Below are 20618 nucleotides of genomic sequence, written 5' to 3' on the forward strand. Positions count from 1 at the left end.
AAATTCCTATGTATTGAAACAGAAAGGCAAGGGCACCTGGATGGCTCAGTTGGTTGGGCTTCCAACTCTTGATTTTGGCTCAGGTAGTGATCTCACGGGTCATGAGATCAGACCCCGTGTCAGACTCCCCTCTCAGCAGGGAGTCTGCTTGAGATTCTCTCTCTCCCTCTCCCCCTTCCCCCCACTTGCATGCTCTCTCTCTCAAATAAATAAATCTTTGAAAAAAACAGAAAGGCAAAAGGAGAGAGGCTAATTCACTGATATGATATTTTTCCATGTAAAGGAAACTACTAGGTCTGACACCACTTGATTTTTTAAAGATTCTGTCTGACCCTTAGGAAGCTTTAGCCGGACTTACCCAAGGGGGAGGGACAGGACAAATAAAACACTGCAAGGAAAAGAACATAACCACGAGCACCTGCCACGAATGGGAAGAGCGCTCGCTGTTAAACAGCACACTCTAAATAAGTGGTGTGTGGATTAATTCCAATAAAAAGAGATCAGAATGTCCTCTGCAACCTGGAAACCACACTCCCTGGGCTGCAAGGATGCTGCAGTCAGAACCACTACTCCGAGCCTCAAGAATGTTCCAAGCGTTGTCTGTTATAATTGTGGCCAAGGCACCACAGAAGAAAAAGATCCGCTGGGGAATCCTGCCAACCTCTTCCCTGGTGTATGCAGGCTTGGCAGAAACACAGTGTAGTGCAGTGAGCACCAGACTTCCAAGGACACTGGGGCAAGCAGTTCCAATTATTAAGTGATAAAATGGCAGCCAAAGTCCCTGGGGATTTTGTAAGCCTGACACTAGACAAGAGACTGCAGCCAGAAAGCATCGTGATGACTTGCTCATGTTCGAGCTCTTAACCTCTGTAGCAGCTGCATTTATTCATGTGCAATCAGGGGTGTGCACATTTGTGTGTGTTACACCATAAAACAGAGGATCAACATCAATAAACAAGCCCTTTTAGAAACCTAACAAAAGCCAGGACGGTGCAGACTGAAGAAAGCACACTCCCTTTGCTATAGTGTCTGTGCAGCTTTTCAAATTCTTGCTCTTTTCTGTCTTTTTTGGAATGCAAAGGAAAGAAATCAGGTGAAACTGCTGACTAATATAGCTATAAGGAAGCTGAGGACTGAGATGGGAAACAGTATTCACTTACACAGAAACCCTCAAGTTTCTTTTTACAACATGCTGCTGAATCGTGTGGAAAGCTACCAAGAGTCAACACCTGAGTGTCCAAGTTTGTGCCCCTTTTGTATAAAGCTCTCCTTCCTCATTCATATCAAGAAATGTAGCCTGGATTTTTTCCTAAAGAATTTTAAGCTAATAATAAGTAAGCTGGGGCCATTAAAAAAAAAAAAATTCTCAGAAATCTCTGTATCTATCCTTAAGGATAGGCACTCTGGTATTCAAATATGTTGTGCCAGAGACCTTCCCTCTTATCATAAATTTTAATTTACAAGGCCATGGCAACAGTCCTAATGAAGATTAATTACTGCAGTACATTCCATAAAATCTCTCCAGCTTCCTTCTGATGCAGAAGGCTCCCGCATATGAAATGGAACTGAAATGCATCGTGTCCTTAATGCTTCCTTTCTAGCTGCTCAAGAATAAAAACAGATTAAAAAAAAAATGTAGTCAAAGAAAAGACTGATTGGCTCAGCATTCATTATAAACATAAGTAAAAGAACAAAAGATGCCCTCTTAGGTCAAAGTTCTAATAAAGAGAAGAGGCTGGGGGTGGTGAGAGGAAATAGAATGCAGAGGACTGCAATCACATGAATGATCCATAAATATGTTTCCTTCTGAAAGACACACATGTGTCATTTAGGGTTGGCAAAAAGTTCTGGCCCCATCTCTATTTTTCTGGTTCATAAATCCACTTGAGAATTCAAAGAAAATAAATGGCCCCCTTTCCCAGATAAATGCACGGGGAGTGTCTATGCAGTATTACACGCCCACCATCATTTTTGCATACAATTCAAGATGGCCAAGATTCCTCTAAAGCTCATCTATAGATCCTAGATTAAGAATCCCTGCTCTGCAGTAATTTAGAAGGCAAGCATAATTATTTCTCTTCTCTCAGATTAAAAAAAAAAAATCAAGTACCCATACAAGCTGGGTTTATAGTATGTATTTTTCTCACTGCTAATGTGTATGTAGAACATTTTGTGCTTCCCAGAAACACATCAGCTTTTCTCCTCAAAGTACTTTTCACTTATTTGTTTTCAATATCCAAGATCATCCCCTACCCAAACATGTCCCCAGTGTTCCGGATATCTGGAAAAGTTAAGTTTAACGGTTTAGTCTTACTCCTCATTAGCCTTTCAAATGATTTCAAGAAAGAGAAAATCCAATCTTCAGCAAAGCTGTCCCTTAAAGAATTACTTACAGGAGGGGGCGCCTGGGTGGCTCAGTTGGTTAAGCGACTGCCTTCGGCTCAGGTCATGATCCTGGAGTCCTGGGATCCAGTCCCACATCGGGCTCCCTGCTCAGTGGGGAGTCTGCTTCTCCCTCTGACCCTCTTCCCTTTCGTGCTCTCTATCTCTCATTCTCTCTCTCTCAAATAAATAAATAAAATCTTAAAAAAAAAAAAAGAATTACTTACAGGAGGGAGGGGTTCAATATGGTGGTATAGCAAGATCCCAATCTCACTTCTCATGGTCACAACAAATTTACAATTACATATGAAATAATCACCTCTGAAAAAAGACCTGATAACCAGATGAACAGAGCCTCCACCACAAAGGATAAAAGAGTAGTGCTGAAACAGGTAGAAGAGACACAGCCTTGACAAAACAATACAAAACAAAACAGCAACTAAGTCCAGGAGTGGTGATGCATAATTGGGAGGAATCTCACAGATACAGAACTTCTCCCAAAGAAGTCAGGGGTGTGTGCTCCACATCAGGCAGCCAACCCCTAAATGCTGCACAGGAGAGATGAGCCCCCAAAATGCCTATGAAAACCAATGGGGATTACATGTAGGAAAACTAGGGAATAGAGAACATGCTCATAAAGGGCTTGACAAGAGACTCCCTCACTCTGGGACCTGGTACAAAGATACCAGTTTGAATACTGCCAGACCATATGTGAAGGAGACCAACTTACTGATCTTGAAGAGTCTGCCAGAGAGGCAGGAACTTGGTTAGGACTCTCCAGGGACACAAACACTGGGTAGAGGTCATTTTTGAAGTCTTAATTCTAATTTGCTGGTGCCAGTGCTGGAAGGCACCATTTTGGAACTCTTCCTTGAGCCTGCTGGCAATGGAGGGTGCCCATTGCTGAGTGCCCTGCCCACCTCCATACCACAGCCAGGCCAGGAAAGAGCCCTGCCCACTCCAGTGCCACAGCGGCACAATGCAGCTAAGGCTGTACAACATCCCCACGCACGCCTGTGCCATAGCTCTGGCCCCACCACAGCAGGCGGGCACACGGAACTCATATAGGGGAGTGCCCCTGGAGTTCCTGGTGCAAGTGGCCAGTGGGATACTGTCTCTGAGCTCCATGAGACATCTCCTATACAAGGGCACTCTTTTTTTTTTAAAGATTTTATTTATTTGACAGAGAGAGCAAGAGAGCACAAGCAGGGGGAACAGTAGAGGGAAGAGGGAGAAGCAGGCTCCCCACCAAGCAGGGAGCCCAATGCGGGGCTTGATCCCAGGATCCTGGGATCATGACCTGAGCCAAAGGCAGATGCTTAACCGACTGAGCCACCCAGGTGCCCCTACAAGGGCACTCTTTCTGGGATGGGAGAGGTAGCTATTTTACCTAATACTTAGAAACAAACACAGAGAGGCAAATGAGGAGATAGGGGAATAGAGGAATATGCTCCAAATCAGAGAACAAGAAAAAGCCTCAGTAAAAGATCTTAATAAAACAGAGATAATGGATCCATCTGATAAAGAGTTCAAAGTAATATTCATCAATGAACTTGGGAGAAGAATGGATGAACACAGTGAGAACTTCAAAGGAGACAGAAAAATATACGAAAATATCAAGCAGAAGTCACAGAGCTGAAGAATAAAACCTGAACTGAAATATTCGCTGGAGGGGTTCAATAGCACACTGGATAAAGCAGAACAGATCAGCAAGCTGAAATATCAAACAATCGAATTCACCTAGACAATGCAGCAAAAAGAATTTTTTTTTTTTAGTTTCTTAGAAAAAATAAGCTTAATTGACATGTATTAAAGTTATAGAGGCTAATTATTAAAACAGAGTGGAGAAAACCTTCTAGGCAAGCAGGAACACTCAGAATTCTCCACCCATCCCCTCTGCCTTATAGGTCATCTTAAAGGAAGAACAGTTTCAATGCCCAGGAATCTATTTTAGCTTCTTTCCTTTAGTCTAGCATAGTGGCCCTTAAATTTTAGTTTGCTTAAGAATAACAATAACAGGGGTGCCTGGGTGGCTCAGTTGCTAGGCGTCTTTGGCCTTAGCCTTTGGCTAAGGTCATGATCCTAGGGTCCTGGGATTGAGCCCCGCATCGGGCTCACTGCTTGGCAGGAGGCCTGCGTCTCCCTCTCCCACTCCCCCTGCTTGTGTTCCCTCTCTCGTTGTGTCTCTCTCTGAAACTTCTCCTGGTCTTTTTCCCGGCAACGTTAGGCATCCAACCCAGTATTACCAAGATGACTTAAAGTTCTTGACTCAAGCCTGGGACGTCTGGTCACCTTTGGTCCTTTTTCGGGCCTACTTAAAGATTTATCTTCCCAGACGGCCCGACTGTTGCTCAGGGCAATGGTGAGATTTGGGCGAAGGGAGGAGAAAAAGAATTTTTTTAAGAGAAGACATCTTAAGGGACCTTTGGGACAACATCAAGTGGAATAACATTTGCATTATAGGGGACCCAGAAGGAGAAAAGAGAGAAAGGGTCAGAAAACTTATTTGAAAACAGAATAGCTGAAAACCTCCCTAATTTGAGGAAGGCAACAAAATTTCAGATCAAGGAAGCCTAGAGGGTTCCAAAAGAGATGAACCCAAAGAGATCCACACCAAGCACTTCTCTTCAATGAATGGGCCAAGTGGCTCAGGGGTGGTGGCCTTGTGGACACAGAGATACAGATCTCTATGAAGACCCTGACAGGCAAGACCACCACCCTTGAGGATGAGCCCAGTGACACCACTGAGAATATCAAAGCCAAAATCAAAGACAAGGAGGGCATCCTGCCTAACCAGCAACATCCGACTTTGGGGAGCAAATAGCTGGAGGATAACCACACTCTCTCAGACTATAATATCCAGAAAGAATACACCTTGTACTTGGTGCTTCACCTGCAAGGTGGCATCACTGGGCCCTTCCTCTGCCAGCTGGTCCAGAAATATAACTGTGACAAGATGATCTGCTTCCAGTGTTATGCTCGCCTACACCCCTGTGCTGTCAATTGCCACAAGCAGTGTGACCACACCAACAACCCGCACCCCAAGAAGAAGGTAAAATAAGGCCCTTCCACTGACTCGTCCTTTGCTCACATGGTAGCCTCCTGCCTGAGCTCCAAGGCCCTGGGGCCTCAATAAAGTTTCCTTTTCAATGACTGGGGGGTGGGGAGGGGTAGTTAAAGACAGAATCTCAAAAGCAGCAAAAGAAAACAACTTGTTAAGTACAAGGGAAATCCTATAAGGCTTTCAGATTTTTCAGCAGAAACTTTGCTGGAGTAAGAAAGTGGCATGACATATTCAAAATGCTGAAAGGAAACATTTTCCAACTAAAAAATTCTCTACTCAGCACAGTTATCATTCAGAATTGAAGGGGAGATCAAGAGTTCTCCAGATAAACCAAAACAGCAGCAAAAAAAGAGTTCATCACCATTAAACTGGACCTATAAGAAATGTTAAAAGGACTTCTTTAATAAAGCTGAAAAGAAATGACACTAATAATTAATAACAAGAAAATATATGAAAGTAAAAATCTCATGGAACAGGTAAATATATACAAAAGACAGTGGATCAATCATTTATAAAGCAAGTAGAAAGGTTAAAAGATAGTAGTGGTAAAAATACCAAAACTATAATAATTAGTTAAGGGATGCATAAAAATATAAAAATGTGACATCAAAATACAAAATGTGTAGGGGGGATTAAAAATATAAATTTTTCTAATGTGTTCAAATTTAAGTTCCTATCAACTTAAAACCAACCACTATATACAAAGGATGCTATATATGAACTTCATGGTAACAACAGAACACACCAAAAAAAATGAGAAAAAAATCTAAACATAATACTACAGAAAGCCATCAAACCACAGTGAAAGACATAAAAAAGAAAGGAATAGAGGAACTACAGAAAAGCCAGAAAATAAAGAGAAAGGAATTCATGCCCAATACTAAAGAAATTCATCACCAATCACAAGGAAGGAGGTCAAGAGAAGGAACAAAGCACTACAAAAACAACCTGAAAACAATAAACAAAATGGCAATACATGTATACCTATCGATAATTAATTACTTTAAATGTAAAAAGACTACATTTTCCAATCAAAAGACAGAATGGTTGAATGGATTTAAAAAAAAAGACCCACACAGATTGAAACTGAAGGGATGGAGAAAGACATTCCAGGCTATAATGGAAATGAAAGCTGGTGTAGCAAAACTCTTAATTGACAAAACAGACTTTAGAACAAATACTGTAATATAAGACAAAGAGCACCACATAATGATAAACGGGTAACCCAGCAAGAATAAGTAATATTTATAAGTATATATGCATCTAACATATGAGCACCAAAATATATAAAACAAATGCTGACAGGCCTAAAGAGAGAAACTGACAGCAATGTAATAATAATAGGGGACTGTACAACACCCCACCATGTCAATGGACAGATCATCCAGAGAGGAAATCAATACATACACATCAGCCTTAAACAACACTTTAAACCAGATGGGCTTAATAAATAAATATGTAACATTCCATCCAAAAGCAGTAGAATGCACATTCTTCTCAAGTACATATGGAACATTCTTCAGGAGAGCTCACATGTTAAACCACAAGTCTCAATAAATTCAAAAATTTAAATCATCAAGCATCTTTTCCAATCACAATGGCATAAAGAAGAAAATTAGCAAAACCACAAAAACATAGCAGTTAAACAACATGCTACTAAACCACCAATAAGTCATTGAAAAAATCAAAAGAGAAATAAAAAATTACCTAAAGACAAATGTAAACAGAAATATGATATACCAAAATCTATGGGATGCGGCAAAAGTGATTCTGCTGTTAAGTTCATAGCTATGCAGGCCTCAAGACCTCAAGAAACAAGAAAAATCCCAAGTAAACAATCTAACTTCACACCTAAAGCAACTAAGAAAAGAACAACAAATAAAGCTTAAAGTTAGAAGAAAGAAAATAATAAAGATCACACCAGAAATAAATGAAATAGAGACTACAACAATAACAGAAAAGATCAGTGAAACTAAGAGCTGGTTCTCTGAAAAGATCAACAAAACTGATGAACCTTTAGCCAGCTTCATCAAGAAAAAAGGAGGAAGGACTCAAAAAATAAAATCAGAAATAAAAGGTAACAACTGGCACCACAGAAATAGAAAGGACCCATAAGAAACTACTACAAACAATTATATGCCAACAAATTAGACAATCTGGAAGTAATGGATAAATTTCTAGAAACACACAATCTTCAAGGAATGAATCATGAAGATAGAGAAAATCTGAATTGACCAATTTCTAGTAAGGAAAGTGAATCCTTAATCAAAAACTTCCCAGAAATAAAAGCCCAGGACCAGATGGTTTCACTGGTGAATTCTACCAAACATTTAAAGATTTAATGCCCATCATTCTCAAATTCTTCCAAAAAACTAAAGAGGAGAGAATGCTTCTAAACTCATTTTACAAGACCAGCATTACCATGATACAATAAACCAAAGACACCACAAAAAAAAAAAAAAAAAAAGAAAATTACAAGCCAATATCCTTGATGAACAAAGATGCAAAAATCCCCAACAAAATATTAGCAAACCAAATTCGGCAATACATTAAAAGGATCGCACACCATGATCAAGTGAGATTTATCCAGGGATGGAAGATTGATTCAACATCCACAACTCTACCAACATCATGCAGCACATGAAGAATAAAAATCTTGTGATCATCTCAATAGATGTAAAAAACATTTGACAAAATTCAGCATCTATCTATGATAGAAACTCTCAACAAAGGGAGTACAGAGGGAATGTACCTCAACACAATAAAGGGCATACTGACAAACCCACAGTTAACATCATTCTCAATGGTGAAAAAACAAAAGCTTTTCTTCTAAGATTAGGAACAAGACAACAACACCCACTCTCTTCACTTTTATTCAATATAGCCACTAGAAGTCCTAAGCACAGCAATTAGGCAATCAATCAATCAATCAATCAATATAAACAAAAGTCAGAAGTAGAATCGAAAAGGAAAAAGTAAAACCATCACTATTTGCAAATGACATGTTACTATGGAAAACCCTAAAGTCTTCATCAAGACACTGTTAGAACTAAATAAATACATTCAGTAAAGTTGTAGGATGCAAAATTAATATACAGAAATCTGTGGTGTTTCTATACACTAATGAACAACTGTTAGAGAAATTAAGAAAGCAGTTTCATCTACAATTGCATCAGAAAGAATAAAATACCTAGGAAAAATTTTTAAACAAGAAGGTGAAAGACCTGTATACTAAAAACTGTAAGACACTGATGAAAGAATTTGAAGACTCAAATAAATGGAAAGATATTCCATGTTCATGGATGGAAGAATTAGTATTGTTAAAATGTCCATATAATCAAAGGAATCTATGGATTCAATACAATTCTTTTTTTTTTTAAAGATTTTATTTATTTATTCATGAGAGACAGAGAGAGGGAGAGAGAGAGAGAGAGAGAGAGAGAGAGAGAGGCAGAGGGAGAAGCAGGCTCCCAAGGAGCAGGGAGCCCGATGCGGGACTCGATCCCAGGACCCCGGGACCACGACCTGAGCCGAAGGCAGACGCTTAACCATCTGAGCCACCCAGGCACCCTCAATACAATTCTTATATAAAAAAATTCAGATGGCATTTTTCACAGAACTACGACAAATAATCCTAAAATTTGTATGGAACCACAAAAGATCCTGAGTAGTCAAAGCAATCTTGAGAAAGAACAAAGCTGGAGGTATCATGTTTCCTAATTTCAACTATAGTAAAAGCTATAGTATTCAAAACAGTATGGTATGCGCACAAAAAAACAGACACGAGTCAATGGAACAGAACTAAGAGTCCATAAATAAATCCACATATATAGAGAAAATTTGGGATAAATGAGCCAAGAACATACGATGGAGAAAGGACAGTCTCTCCAATAAATACTGCTGAGAAAACTGGTCAGCCAAGAACTAGACTGCTATCTTACACCATACACAAAAATTAACTCAAAATGGATTAAAGATGTGAATAGAAGATTTGAAACCATAAAAATTCCTAGAGAAAAACTTACGCAGTAAGCTCTTTGACATCAATCTCAATGATGTGTTTGTAAATCTGACTCCAAAGCAACAGAAACAAAAGCAAAAATAAACCAATGGGACTACATCAAACCGAAAAGTTTCTGTACAGCAAGGAAAATCATCAAAATGGAAAGGCAACCTACTGAATGGGAGAAGATATTTGCAAATCATACCCAATAAGGGGTTAATATCCAAACTAGATTAATAACATACGTAACTCAACAATAAAAAAAAATTAAAAATTAGGCAGAAGATGTGAATAGATCTTTTTTTCTAAAGCAGACATACAGATGGCCAACAGACACATGAAATGATGTTGAACATCACTAATCATGCAATTCAAAACTACAATGAGATATCACCTCACACCTGTTAGGGTGGCTATTATCAGAAGGCCAAGAAATAGCAAGTGTTGGTGAGGATGTAGAGAAAAGAACCGTCATGCACTGCTGGTGTGAATGTGAACTGGTGCAGCCACTGGAAAACAGTACATAGATTCCTCAAAAATTAAGAACAGATCTACCGCACGATCCAGCTTTTCCACTTCTGGGTATTTATCCAAAGAAAATGAAAACACCAATTCAACAAGATATATGTACTCCTATAGGTTCACTGTAGCATTATTTACAATAACTAAGATACAGAAAAAACCTAAATGTCCATCAATAGATAAATGGATAAAGATGTAACATAAATAAACAATGGATTACTATTCAGCCGTAAATAAGAACAAAATCTTATGATTTGTGACAACATCGATGGACCCTGGGGGCATTATGCTAAGTGAAATAAATCAGACAAAGAAAGACAAGTATTGTATGATTTCACTCATATGTGGAATCTGAAAACAACAACAAATGAACAAACAAAAGAATACCACAACAAGCTCATCAATATAGAGAACAGACTGATGGTTACCAGAAGGGAAGGGAGTTGGGGGGGTGTAGGTGAAATGGGTAAAGAGGGTCAAATTGTATGTTGATAGATGGTAATTAGACTTTTGGTGGTAATTATTTTATATCCCATATAAATGTCGAATAACAATGTTGTACACCTGAAAGTAATATAATGTTATATATTAATTTTACTTATAATGGCAAAAACAAAAGTAAACAAAACCAAACAACAAAAATGAAAAAACCTAAGCAAGGTACAACCTAGAACTCTAAAAGGACAGTGGATAAGGAAATTATGGTGTATAAATAATGGAATGCCATATGATCATTAGTTATGAATCCATTCTATATGAGGCCATGTGAAATGAAGAAAAAGGATCATCCTAAGAAAGTGTTGTTCTCAACAATCTTTTTAGTGAAAACAAAGTTGCCATGCACCAGACTCGGTAGCAGCCAAGAGAACCCGACTAGTCAGTTCATTACCTTTGCTATATGGTTCGTCAGAAATGACCCTAACACTTCTGAAACATGACAAACTCCTAACTGTCATTGAGTCCCAGTTATTCACTGGGTGGCTAAATGACAGAAAAACAAAGCACAGAGCAAAAACTGGGACCACAAATAAGGTCCAACTGGGAACCTCCTAAACCCCAAATTTCCCAGTCTTTTCCATCCTAACCCTCACCCCAGAAAATAACACTTTCCTTCCTCGATGGGTAGCATCCTTTCCCCTATGAATCCCAAGATAAATAATACTGCTTTTCCCCACACCCAACCCAACAACCTGCTTTTTAAGTTTCTCCATTCATGCTATTAACCACACAGGATATTCTTTTTGTTTTGTTGTGTTGTGTTTTGTTTTGTTTTGAGGACAATGACAAAGTGGAGAAAGATAAAATGAACACAATTTAAAGAAAGTCAAGTAAAATTAACTCCTTGTCAACCACAATTCACATGAAGTTCTGATCAAAGCCCTATGAAATGTGATAATTCATGGAACTTTGTATTTCACAAATAAGAAGAGAAGATGGAGATTTTCCCTTGAAAGCTGCTAGCAGATTAGAATCAGGGATAAATCTCCTGAAGTTAAAAAGAGTGAAAGGAAAGAATGACAGGCACACAATAAAGTCAATATATCATTAAGCTGAGCTGACTTCTTTCCTCATCTGCCACCCACAACTAGATCCACCAGCGAATAGGGATTCAAGTAAATGGAACTGTAGTCAATAGTATTTTTCTTTTCATAATTACCTAGACTCTGAGTGAGAAGAAAAAAAAAGTCCCCTTAAAAAATAATCACCCCTTAGATTCAGAACCAAAAATTCCAGTAAAATTCATATAAAATATATAACGTGCCATAACTGGTCCCAACCAAAAACAGTTAAAAAGAAATGAAAATGCTTCCTGGCCATTTTCCTACCCCAGAAATTTGTCTCTGAGTCATACACATTTCTGTTGCAGGTGGAAAGCCTTCCACACTTTACAAAGCTGACTGTTAAGTCTTGGAAGAGAAGTTGGGAAGCAAGATTTAGTGAAGAAATGTCACAGAACAACATGAGGAGACACCACACAGATGAACGTGGGTCACCTCCTTTACGTAGGAGACAAATCTTAAAGATAATGCAAGTTCACTCAAAACCAGAAGGCTAACATGGAACACAGTTGAAAAATAAAACAAAAACCCCAAACAAATGAAAAAGCAGATAAATAAAATCCTTCATCAATCTTTTGACACAGAGCTGTGTCGCAAAAGCCGAAAAGAATAGTTCCTGATATTAGATGTAAAATAGTTTGTGCAGGAAAAGGCATCAATCCATGTAGAAGTTATCATGTCTAAATTATGCCAATAGTCTCAGTACAAACTATAGATGCCACCCAGAATAATGGACCACCAACGTAAGGATTTTTTATAAAGCAACCTGCCAGGGCCAGAGACTGGTCTGTGAAAAAAAACAGTCATATTATTGGGCAGTAAAAATCTAACCACAACCTTCTTCTCTTTCCTTTTTTTGTTTGAAAAAGATTAGGATTATAAATATTAAAAACTTAATCTGACTGAATAATGAATATCTTGAACACCCAGCTGCTTCTTTTTCATCGTATTCAATATTTTGCAAATTTTTATCATTAGCAATTCACATGAAGATGGCCATAAACCAAATATGATGAATGCTACTAGATATACAAAAATTAATCTTATATTACATGCTCAAGACCAAATCTCTCAGCTTGCGAGGCACAGCTAAAAGGAACAATTTTAGTGAAAGAAGAGTTTAATTGGAATATGGTTAAAGATACTCCTGTTTCACTTCAAAGACCGCACTGTTGAGAAGGGCAACCCATCTTCTCCCTGCTTGGGCAAGACTTAAAACTTCATTCAGGTTTAGCTTCGATGTCACTCCCTTCAGGAAGCTTTTCCAGAGTCACCAAGCCCAGGTTAGTTTCCTCCCTTGCTCTCTGCGCTCATTCCCTACCTGCCTGCTCACCCCAGCCTCCCCCCACCAGCCCCTGCACAGATCAGGGCATGTATCCATTCTATTGCTTTGTAATTGCATGCTTAGCTGTCTGCAACCTCTGGTAAACTAAAAACTGTGACAGCCTGAAAGGTATTTTTCTTTATGTTTCATCCTCTGTACCTGTACTAACTATCACCTGGCACATGATTACTAAAAAATTCTTAGCCGAAAGAATGCACAGAAGAAATATTACAAGCTGGAGACTAACAGGTAAGTGGATATTTCTAACTCTTAAAAAAGCAGAACATGATTTAAATAATACAGAAGGTTCTTACTCCAGTTCTTGACACCACCTCTAGAAAATATTTTTATTGTGAAAGCAGTATAAATACATTATATAGCCTGTTGGGGAGATCAAGAAATAATGAATCACTTAGTAGCACAAAGACCATTCTAATATTTGAGGTCTTTCTTCCTCTGAAGGTATGAAAGTCTGTATCAAAACTCACTGGCAAGAATACAATTCTGTGCCGTTCCTAGCAGACCAACGAATCCCAGATGTCACCGAGTCCACCGCAGCAAAGAGCTAGGTTCCTACCAAACTGCTCTATTTTAGTAACAACGACAACAATGACAAATGCTAACACATTTTGTAGTAATTCCACCTATGCTAATTCCACAGTTAGGAGGAACCAGAAGGGAAAGCTACCGAGTAAAACACAGTCTGCACCAATGTGTACGGAGGATGGACGATGAGGAAAGGAACCACACGGTGTCAAAGAAAGCTCTCCCTTCTCCAAAACAGCACACGAAAGCTTGGAGCCCTGATGGAGCTCAGGCATCTGCTGCTGACTAGTCAGTTGACATCCTTCTGTACTATGGGGGACACTACTGTTCCTCCTATTTCACTGCTCTCTTTCTAGGGATAAATGAGCTATTAATGACAGCATTCTTCTCCTTCAAAGGAACGCAAGGTCACATTATTTTCATTGTCGCTGAGAACTCTTTTAAGCAAGAGAACTCTTTTTGTCATGCTAACTTAAAGGAGCTGAATCTCGCACATCAGAATCCCTGGAATCAGCGTTAGAGATGACAATTTTGAGAATTCTACAGAGGGTTCAGGATGGGTTAAATTCTACTGCACTGTGCAGTGTGCTGAGGGAGACAGAGGTACGCTCTTTAAAACCCTATCACGCCTCCCTGAGGAAGAATTATAGACCCCGGATTCAGTCATTCTCCACTACATCTGGCTCTCCTTTGCCTACTTCCTACTGACTATGGGTCTCTCCACGTAGAGAGACCAAAGTGTTACTCATGCTGAATATTTAGGGGTATCGCTGAGGTAAAGGACAAAGAAATACCCAGAGGAAACTTTCAAAGAAAGTGGCTCATGCTACTTACTTTGGGACTGAGCCATTTTCTAATTGGTGTTATCTGGTCCCATAAAAGTAAACTCATATTGGAAAATGTGAAGTTAATAAGCAGGGAATAACCCACTGGGAGAGCAAAGATGACCAAGAGGCTGACACACTCACCGTTGCTGCAATTACTGAGCTGAGGTTAGAAACAGTGCAGCAAATAAAACCTGTGAGCCTGCCAGGAGAGCCCTCTAAAGCTGATATCACAAAATCCTAGCACCTCTTCTTGTTTATGGGCAGCAAAGAAAGAAAGATGCAGCCAAACTGGAACCATACGGTAAAACTGTACTGGTGCTGGTATTATAAACAGCAGTAGCAATAGCAATTACCACTGTTAAAATTCTAGTGTATAAGGATTTACTTGTGAATACTTTTACTTATCTAAAAACAATTTTGGTTTTAGTTTATACTTACCTTTATTCATTTTCACTAAGGTCATTTTAACAGAGAAGGGGAAAGGGAGAAAAATGGAGGTAGGGTGTATATATAGGAATTTCACATGAAGGCTATATCTTGTAACTACCCGACACCCTGCCTAAGTTCAGGAATGGCAAATAGGTTTCATCTTGGGTAGGAATCCCAACTGATTGATACAGGCTGTACTGAGAAGGACTGCTTGGGCTAAATGGAAAGGCATATAGACAAAGTATATACTGGATGAGGGACAGGGAAATCAACCACCAGTAATATGGGCCTGCCATCCTGAGTCTAGTCCAGTGGGAGATTTTGGAAATGTCTGAAGATATTTCTGGTTGTCCCAACTGTGGAAGCACTAGTGGTAGAGGTAAGGGATGCTGCTCAATAGTCTACGATTACTCCCAACCCACCAAAACAAAGAATTATCTGTACAGGAGGTTAGTAATTTGAAACTGGGAAACCATGATCTAGTCAAATCTATCCTATAGTTAGTTCATCAATCAAGTCTTTACCCAAATGACATTAAATTGGTCTTCAGACACTGTTCCTGAGCTACCCTTCCTAATGCTAGGGTAATACTATATAACTTCATTGGAGTATTAGAACTACGGAGTCAATTTGATTTATGCACATTACTCTGATCTGTCCCTAACTTAGTATTGTGATCACAAATTATTTTATCCCTTGAAGCCTTGGTTTCCTCATCTATAAGAAGAGAGGGTTAGACTAGATAATCACTGTCATCACAAACAAAAACAAAACTGCTAGGAAGTCCTTACATGTGCCAAAGGGAATAAGCCCTTATTGATACTTTCTTGAACAAAAGATGATTTTTCCTCAGTTTAAGACAAGTTTACCACTTCCTTTCAATTTCTGTTAATGCAGATTTACTAGGTGTGCCTGAAATTAAAACGATTTTAATTTTCATGTAATGCTTCATTATTTTCCATCTGAACCTTTAAGTTAAGATGCTTTGGCATCTCTAGGTACTCTGGCCTTCTTGCCCTCCACCATTATACTACCTGAATTTAACCCTTATGACACACATTTATAGATTTTTCTAAGTCATAATCAAATTATTTTCACCTGTGGTACCTCTTGTGGTAGTAAAGCTAGTATGTTTACCACGTTGTCTGCTATTATGTCCACTAGAAATACTAGAAAACCAATATGTCCACTACCTAGCTGTCCAATAGCAAATGTCTCAAGTTTCTGACATCACTTGGGAAGACTGCATTTTGGATGTCATTTCAGTATTATAAGATAATTCTACGTTTAAATGAACACAAGATCAAAATGAAGAGTGACTCTGAAATGATCCTCCCTTTAGCATTTACTCCTTAGGGGATAATCTTTTTGAGATTTTTTCATAATGGTCTTACTTAAAACCAGATTATAACTCTTTGTGGCCTAACTCCCAAATCCCTGAGCTAGTAGTTAGGGGTTCCAACAAGCTCCCTCTTTCCTTCAATCATATTAACTTCAGCTGTCATTAGTACCTCCCTTCTGCCTGAAGAGGCTCATTGGTTTAGAATGTCCTCAAAGTTCTGTGCCCTCAGCTTTTAAATCAATACAATCTCAATGTAATCTAATACACAGTACTCTGAAAACAAATGCTAAGCAAATCATACTAGTATTCAATTCATTGCATTTCATGTTTTTGGCATGGACACAATAAGTTCACAAGTAAACAGATTGTAAATTGAGAGAATTTGTCAAGGGCTGTTTAAGTTTTCCATTATTTTATGTATTTGTTACTTAATTTTATATAAAAAATGTGAAAGTATAACTGCCCTTTTTTAAAATTCAGAGAGACTTTTTAACAACACTCTCAACAGAGTCCTTTGACAGTGAATCAAAATAAAATTCTGCCTCTGTTTGCACTAAGTATACCCTACTGCATCAAATACTTAAGCATAAAGGATTCAGAAGGAGAAAGACAAGAAGAGAGAAAGAAAAAGACAATTCTTATTATAACTGTTAAAACTAACAGTGATAACAGAAACAATAAGAGAGCCCCCAAAATGATGAGAAGAGCACAAGACATTTGTCTCTACACATCTTCTGGATTCAGAGGAGAAGATCTATATATTTAATCCTACTAAAAGTAAAAACATACCTAATTTTATTTTCCAGGTCTTCACTATCTGATTCTTCAGAGCTTCTGTACTTATCTGGATCTGGAAGTGTGCTCGGATCAAATCCATCATCATCATCATCACTCCAATCCAGAAAGGCTTCCTCTTCATCTCTGACCTATAAAAACACAAGGGGAGTTGTGGTTTAAGAAAACAGCTGATGAATAATCAAGTCTTATTTCAAGACACAAATACTTGTCTAATTGATATCCTCAAAGTGGAAGCCTTCTATTCTGGTGAAAGCTACTATGTGACTTTCAGAACCATTATCATTTGCAAAGAGAAAGGAAACCCATGTCATTTCAAAAATAAAATGAAAATATGGTTCAGGAAGTAAATCACCATTAAGTCCCTTAAACAAAACATGTGAAAAATGGTCAGTTTTATTACTTCCACATAACTCAACTGTCAAAGAAATAAAGTATAAAATAGTTTTTGTGCTCCTGTCCATACACATGTGAATTTCAAAACTCCCAAAAATATTATATGAGAATATAAAAGGCCAGAAGACAGGTACAGAAACTCTCTTTCTGTCTGATGACTTTATGATCACAGTAATCTAAGTGTTAAAATTAATAATCAGATCAATACAACCTCATTAATAGTAAGGAGGGTTCTAAATTCAAGTTTAAGTATGAAGTCACTAAAACAATGGAAAAGGAGAGGAATACCAAAAGACAGGAGAAGCAGTAACACATGGAAGAAGGTGGGAATAATTCCGTTTTATGCCAAGTATGTACGTAGGAGGGGTTTTTTTTTTTTTTTGCTTTTATTTTATAGTGGTTTATTTTTGTCAAAGAACAAAGCAATGTAATGTTAAAATACACTTACTACACATTTATGTAATGACCATCCCTTATAAAAAATTTATTTCTGGCACATTGTGCTTCGTATCTATTAGGTTACAAAACCAAACAAGTATCACCACATGCATTTAGCAGATTATAAGTAGGACTTAAAAAAAAAATTCTGGATGAGTTTCTCTCAGTTACCATCTTTATAATTCTTCTTCACACCATATGAGACAAACGTCAATGATTCTGTTTTCAAATGTTTAATGTTCTTTCCCAGGAAGTGCATAACAACTCAGAATAGCGTAGCAAGTGACTGTGCAAAGCCATGGTAGAGGCCCTCTAATACCTTCTGAACATCTCTCCCTTAATAACCTCTCAACATAACAAAAGGAGGAAGAAGAAAAGAAAAGAAGGGTTAGTCATCACTGCAAAAGGCCCCTATTACTTTCCTGGTAAAGCTTCCAGCTGAAAATAACAGGGCTGGAAAAAATGTATCAAAGGTGGTAGTGGAGGGATTGCCATGGACAGCAGTAAGCAGCACCCTGCACAGCCTACTCGAGGGTCTACTTGAAAATAGTCAAGGGTATCAACAAAAACTGAATGTCCTCATATACTCAAAAACACTAATCTCCTGGGCTATAAGATATTTCCAATTTTCCAGTCTGATGCTCTCAAAGGAATGTGAAGACAGAGCAGATTCAAAACAATTTTCAAGTTTTTTGGTTTCTCTTTACACTTAAAAAGTATGAAGGACTCCAAAGATCTGTGAATGTGGATTATATTTACTGATATTTACTGTATTAGAAATTAAAACTAAGATTTTTAAAAAATTAATTTTAAAGTAACAAAATTCACTACATATTAACATAAATGTCATATTTTATGAAAAACAGCTATAATTTCCCAAAATACCATTGTTTTATATTTTTGCAAGTTTCTTTAATAACTAGTATTTTTTTTCTTTTCTTTCTTTCTTTCTTTTTTTTTAAGAGAGTGTGCACATGTGAGCCAGGGGAGAGAGGCAGGCCTGCGAGAGGGAGAGAGAGAGGGAATCTCAAGCAGGCTGCACACCCAGTGGGGAGCCTGACACCAGGGCTTGATCTCATGACCCTGAGAACATGACCTGAACCAAAACCAAGAGTCGGATGCTTAACCGACTGAGCCACCCAGGTGCCCCTTCAGTAACTAGTTTAAAAGAAGACAGCTGAGTGCCCAAATGTTCCTCTGCATTCACAATGTGTTGTTCTTTCTGGGTGAAGTATATGAAGAAAATCTAGTCTCTCTGAGATAGATGGTTGGGAAAGGGAAGAATAGCCTTTTCAGGGAATGGCAGTTACTTTTCTTTGATAACACAACAAATCCTGAAGAGTAGTTTCAGAACAAGTAGTTGCAATGTAGAATCTGAACCATTCTGTGCTGTTACATTAAAACCCATCAGTCTACTTTTCACTTTGAATGTATCTTTTACCAGTGAGTGATTTTGTAATATCATGTATAAGCTATGTGGAAAACACTGGTTCACTAAATTATGCAGATCTTCCTTATGTGAATCTTCAAGTGTTGATACATTTCATTTTACAATATTTTTTTTTTAAAGATTTTATTTGACAGAGAGAGACACAGCGAGAAAGGGAACACACCAGGGGGAGTGGGAGAGGAAGAACCAGTCTTCCCGCCGAGCAGGGAGCCCCATGTGGGGCTTGATCCCAGGAGCATGACCTGAGCCGAAGGCAGACGCTAAACGACTGAGCCACACAGGCACCCCTCATTTTACAGTATTTTTTTAAAATCACATTTGTTAATATCACCTTCAATATCATAAGAAGTGTCTTTTAAAGTATGGGGAGGCTATTAGTGGATACAAGCTTTCCAAAATTCTAATTTTTTCTCAGAAACTCAAATTTTATGATTAACAACAAATATTTTTGGTTTTTCCCTTGAAATGTAAGCAACAAGTGTCATTTTCCTCTGGTGGTTTTCAAACATTTCTCTTTATTATAGAGGAGTTTTTTGTTTGTTTTTTAATTTTATTTTATTATGTTATGTTACATCTGGGAATGGTTTTGTGTTCCTCTTTCTTGTGGCTCTGCAAGCTTCTTGGATCTATCATTTCATGTTTTTCACTACATTTGGGGAATTTGGCCATTATTTCTTCAAACACTTGTATGCCTTGTTCTCATTTCTCCTTTCATAATTGCCAGGACATATATATTGGCCTACTTCACAGTCCTCTGAGGTTTTGTTCATTTATTTTTTTCAATCTTTTTTCTTCATGGTCTTTGGACAGGGTCATTTGTACTGGGTCTCCAGATTTGCTATTCCTTTCTTCTGATATTTCCAAACTACTTTTGAGCCCACCTGACATTTTCTTTTTTTTTTTAACTGTAATTGTGTGTTTCAGCTCTAGGACTACCCAGCTTGTTTTGTTTTTAATATAGTTTCCATAGCTCTGCTGAGATTATCTCTCTACTTATTCATTCATACTATATTTTCCTTTAATTCTCTGAACACACTTTCCTTTAATTCTTTGAACATATTTAAAATAGTTGCTTTGATGTTTGCTAAATTAAAATCTGGCCTAATAGTTTCTTTGACTGCCTTTTTCTTGGGTATGGATCACATTTTACTGCCTAACTGCATCTCCAATAATTCTGTAGAAAAATAGACACTGCAGATATAGAAACTGAATTCTGTCACATTTTTCTGAGGACTACTGGATTTGTATTTTATTTATTTTTTTAATATTTTATTTATTTATTTATTTGAGAGAAAGAATGAGACAGAGAGAGAGAGAGAGAGAGAGAGAGAGAGCATGAGAGGGGGCAGGGTCAGAGGGAGAAGCAGACTCCCTGCTGAGCAAGGAGCCCGATGCGGGACTCGATCCCGGGACTCCAGGATCATGACCTGAGCCGAAGGCAGTCGCTTAACCAACTGAGCCACCCAGGTGCCCTGGATTTGTATTTTATTAGGCAGTTATCTTGCTTGGATTCAAACCACAAACTCTATCATGGCGCTCAG

The 20618-nt window shown here is 38.2% G+C and overlaps 1 protein-coding gene and 1 pseudogene across 1 annotated transcript in view; one reads left to right on the plus strand and one right to left on the minus strand.

Moving 5' to 3' along the window:
• The window catches only part of DDX10 (DEAD-box helicase 10), a 268814-nt gene that overhangs the window by 20712 nt on the left and 227484 nt on the right, over positions 1 to 20618 (minus strand). Inside the window, exon 17 of the mRNA XM_028105941.2 lies at positions 16788 to 16924. Coding sequence (XP_027961742.1) covers positions 16788 to 16924 — 137 coding nt within the window. The remainder of the gene's footprint in view (positions 1 to 16787; positions 16925 to 20618) is intronic.
• On the plus strand, positions 5066 to 5443 carry LOC114211311 (ubiquitin-ribosomal protein eL40 fusion protein pseudogene; annotated as a pseudogene).

Source organism: Eumetopias jubatus, unplaced genomic scaffold (assembly GCF_037043125.1).
Source record: "Eumetopias jubatus isolate StellerSeaLion01/CBP00866 unplaced genomic scaffold, mEumJub1_p1.0 scaffold_13, whole genome shotgun sequence".
In the NCBI taxonomy this organism is placed as follows: Eukaryota; Metazoa; Chordata; class Mammalia; order Carnivora; family Otariidae; genus Eumetopias; species Eumetopias jubatus.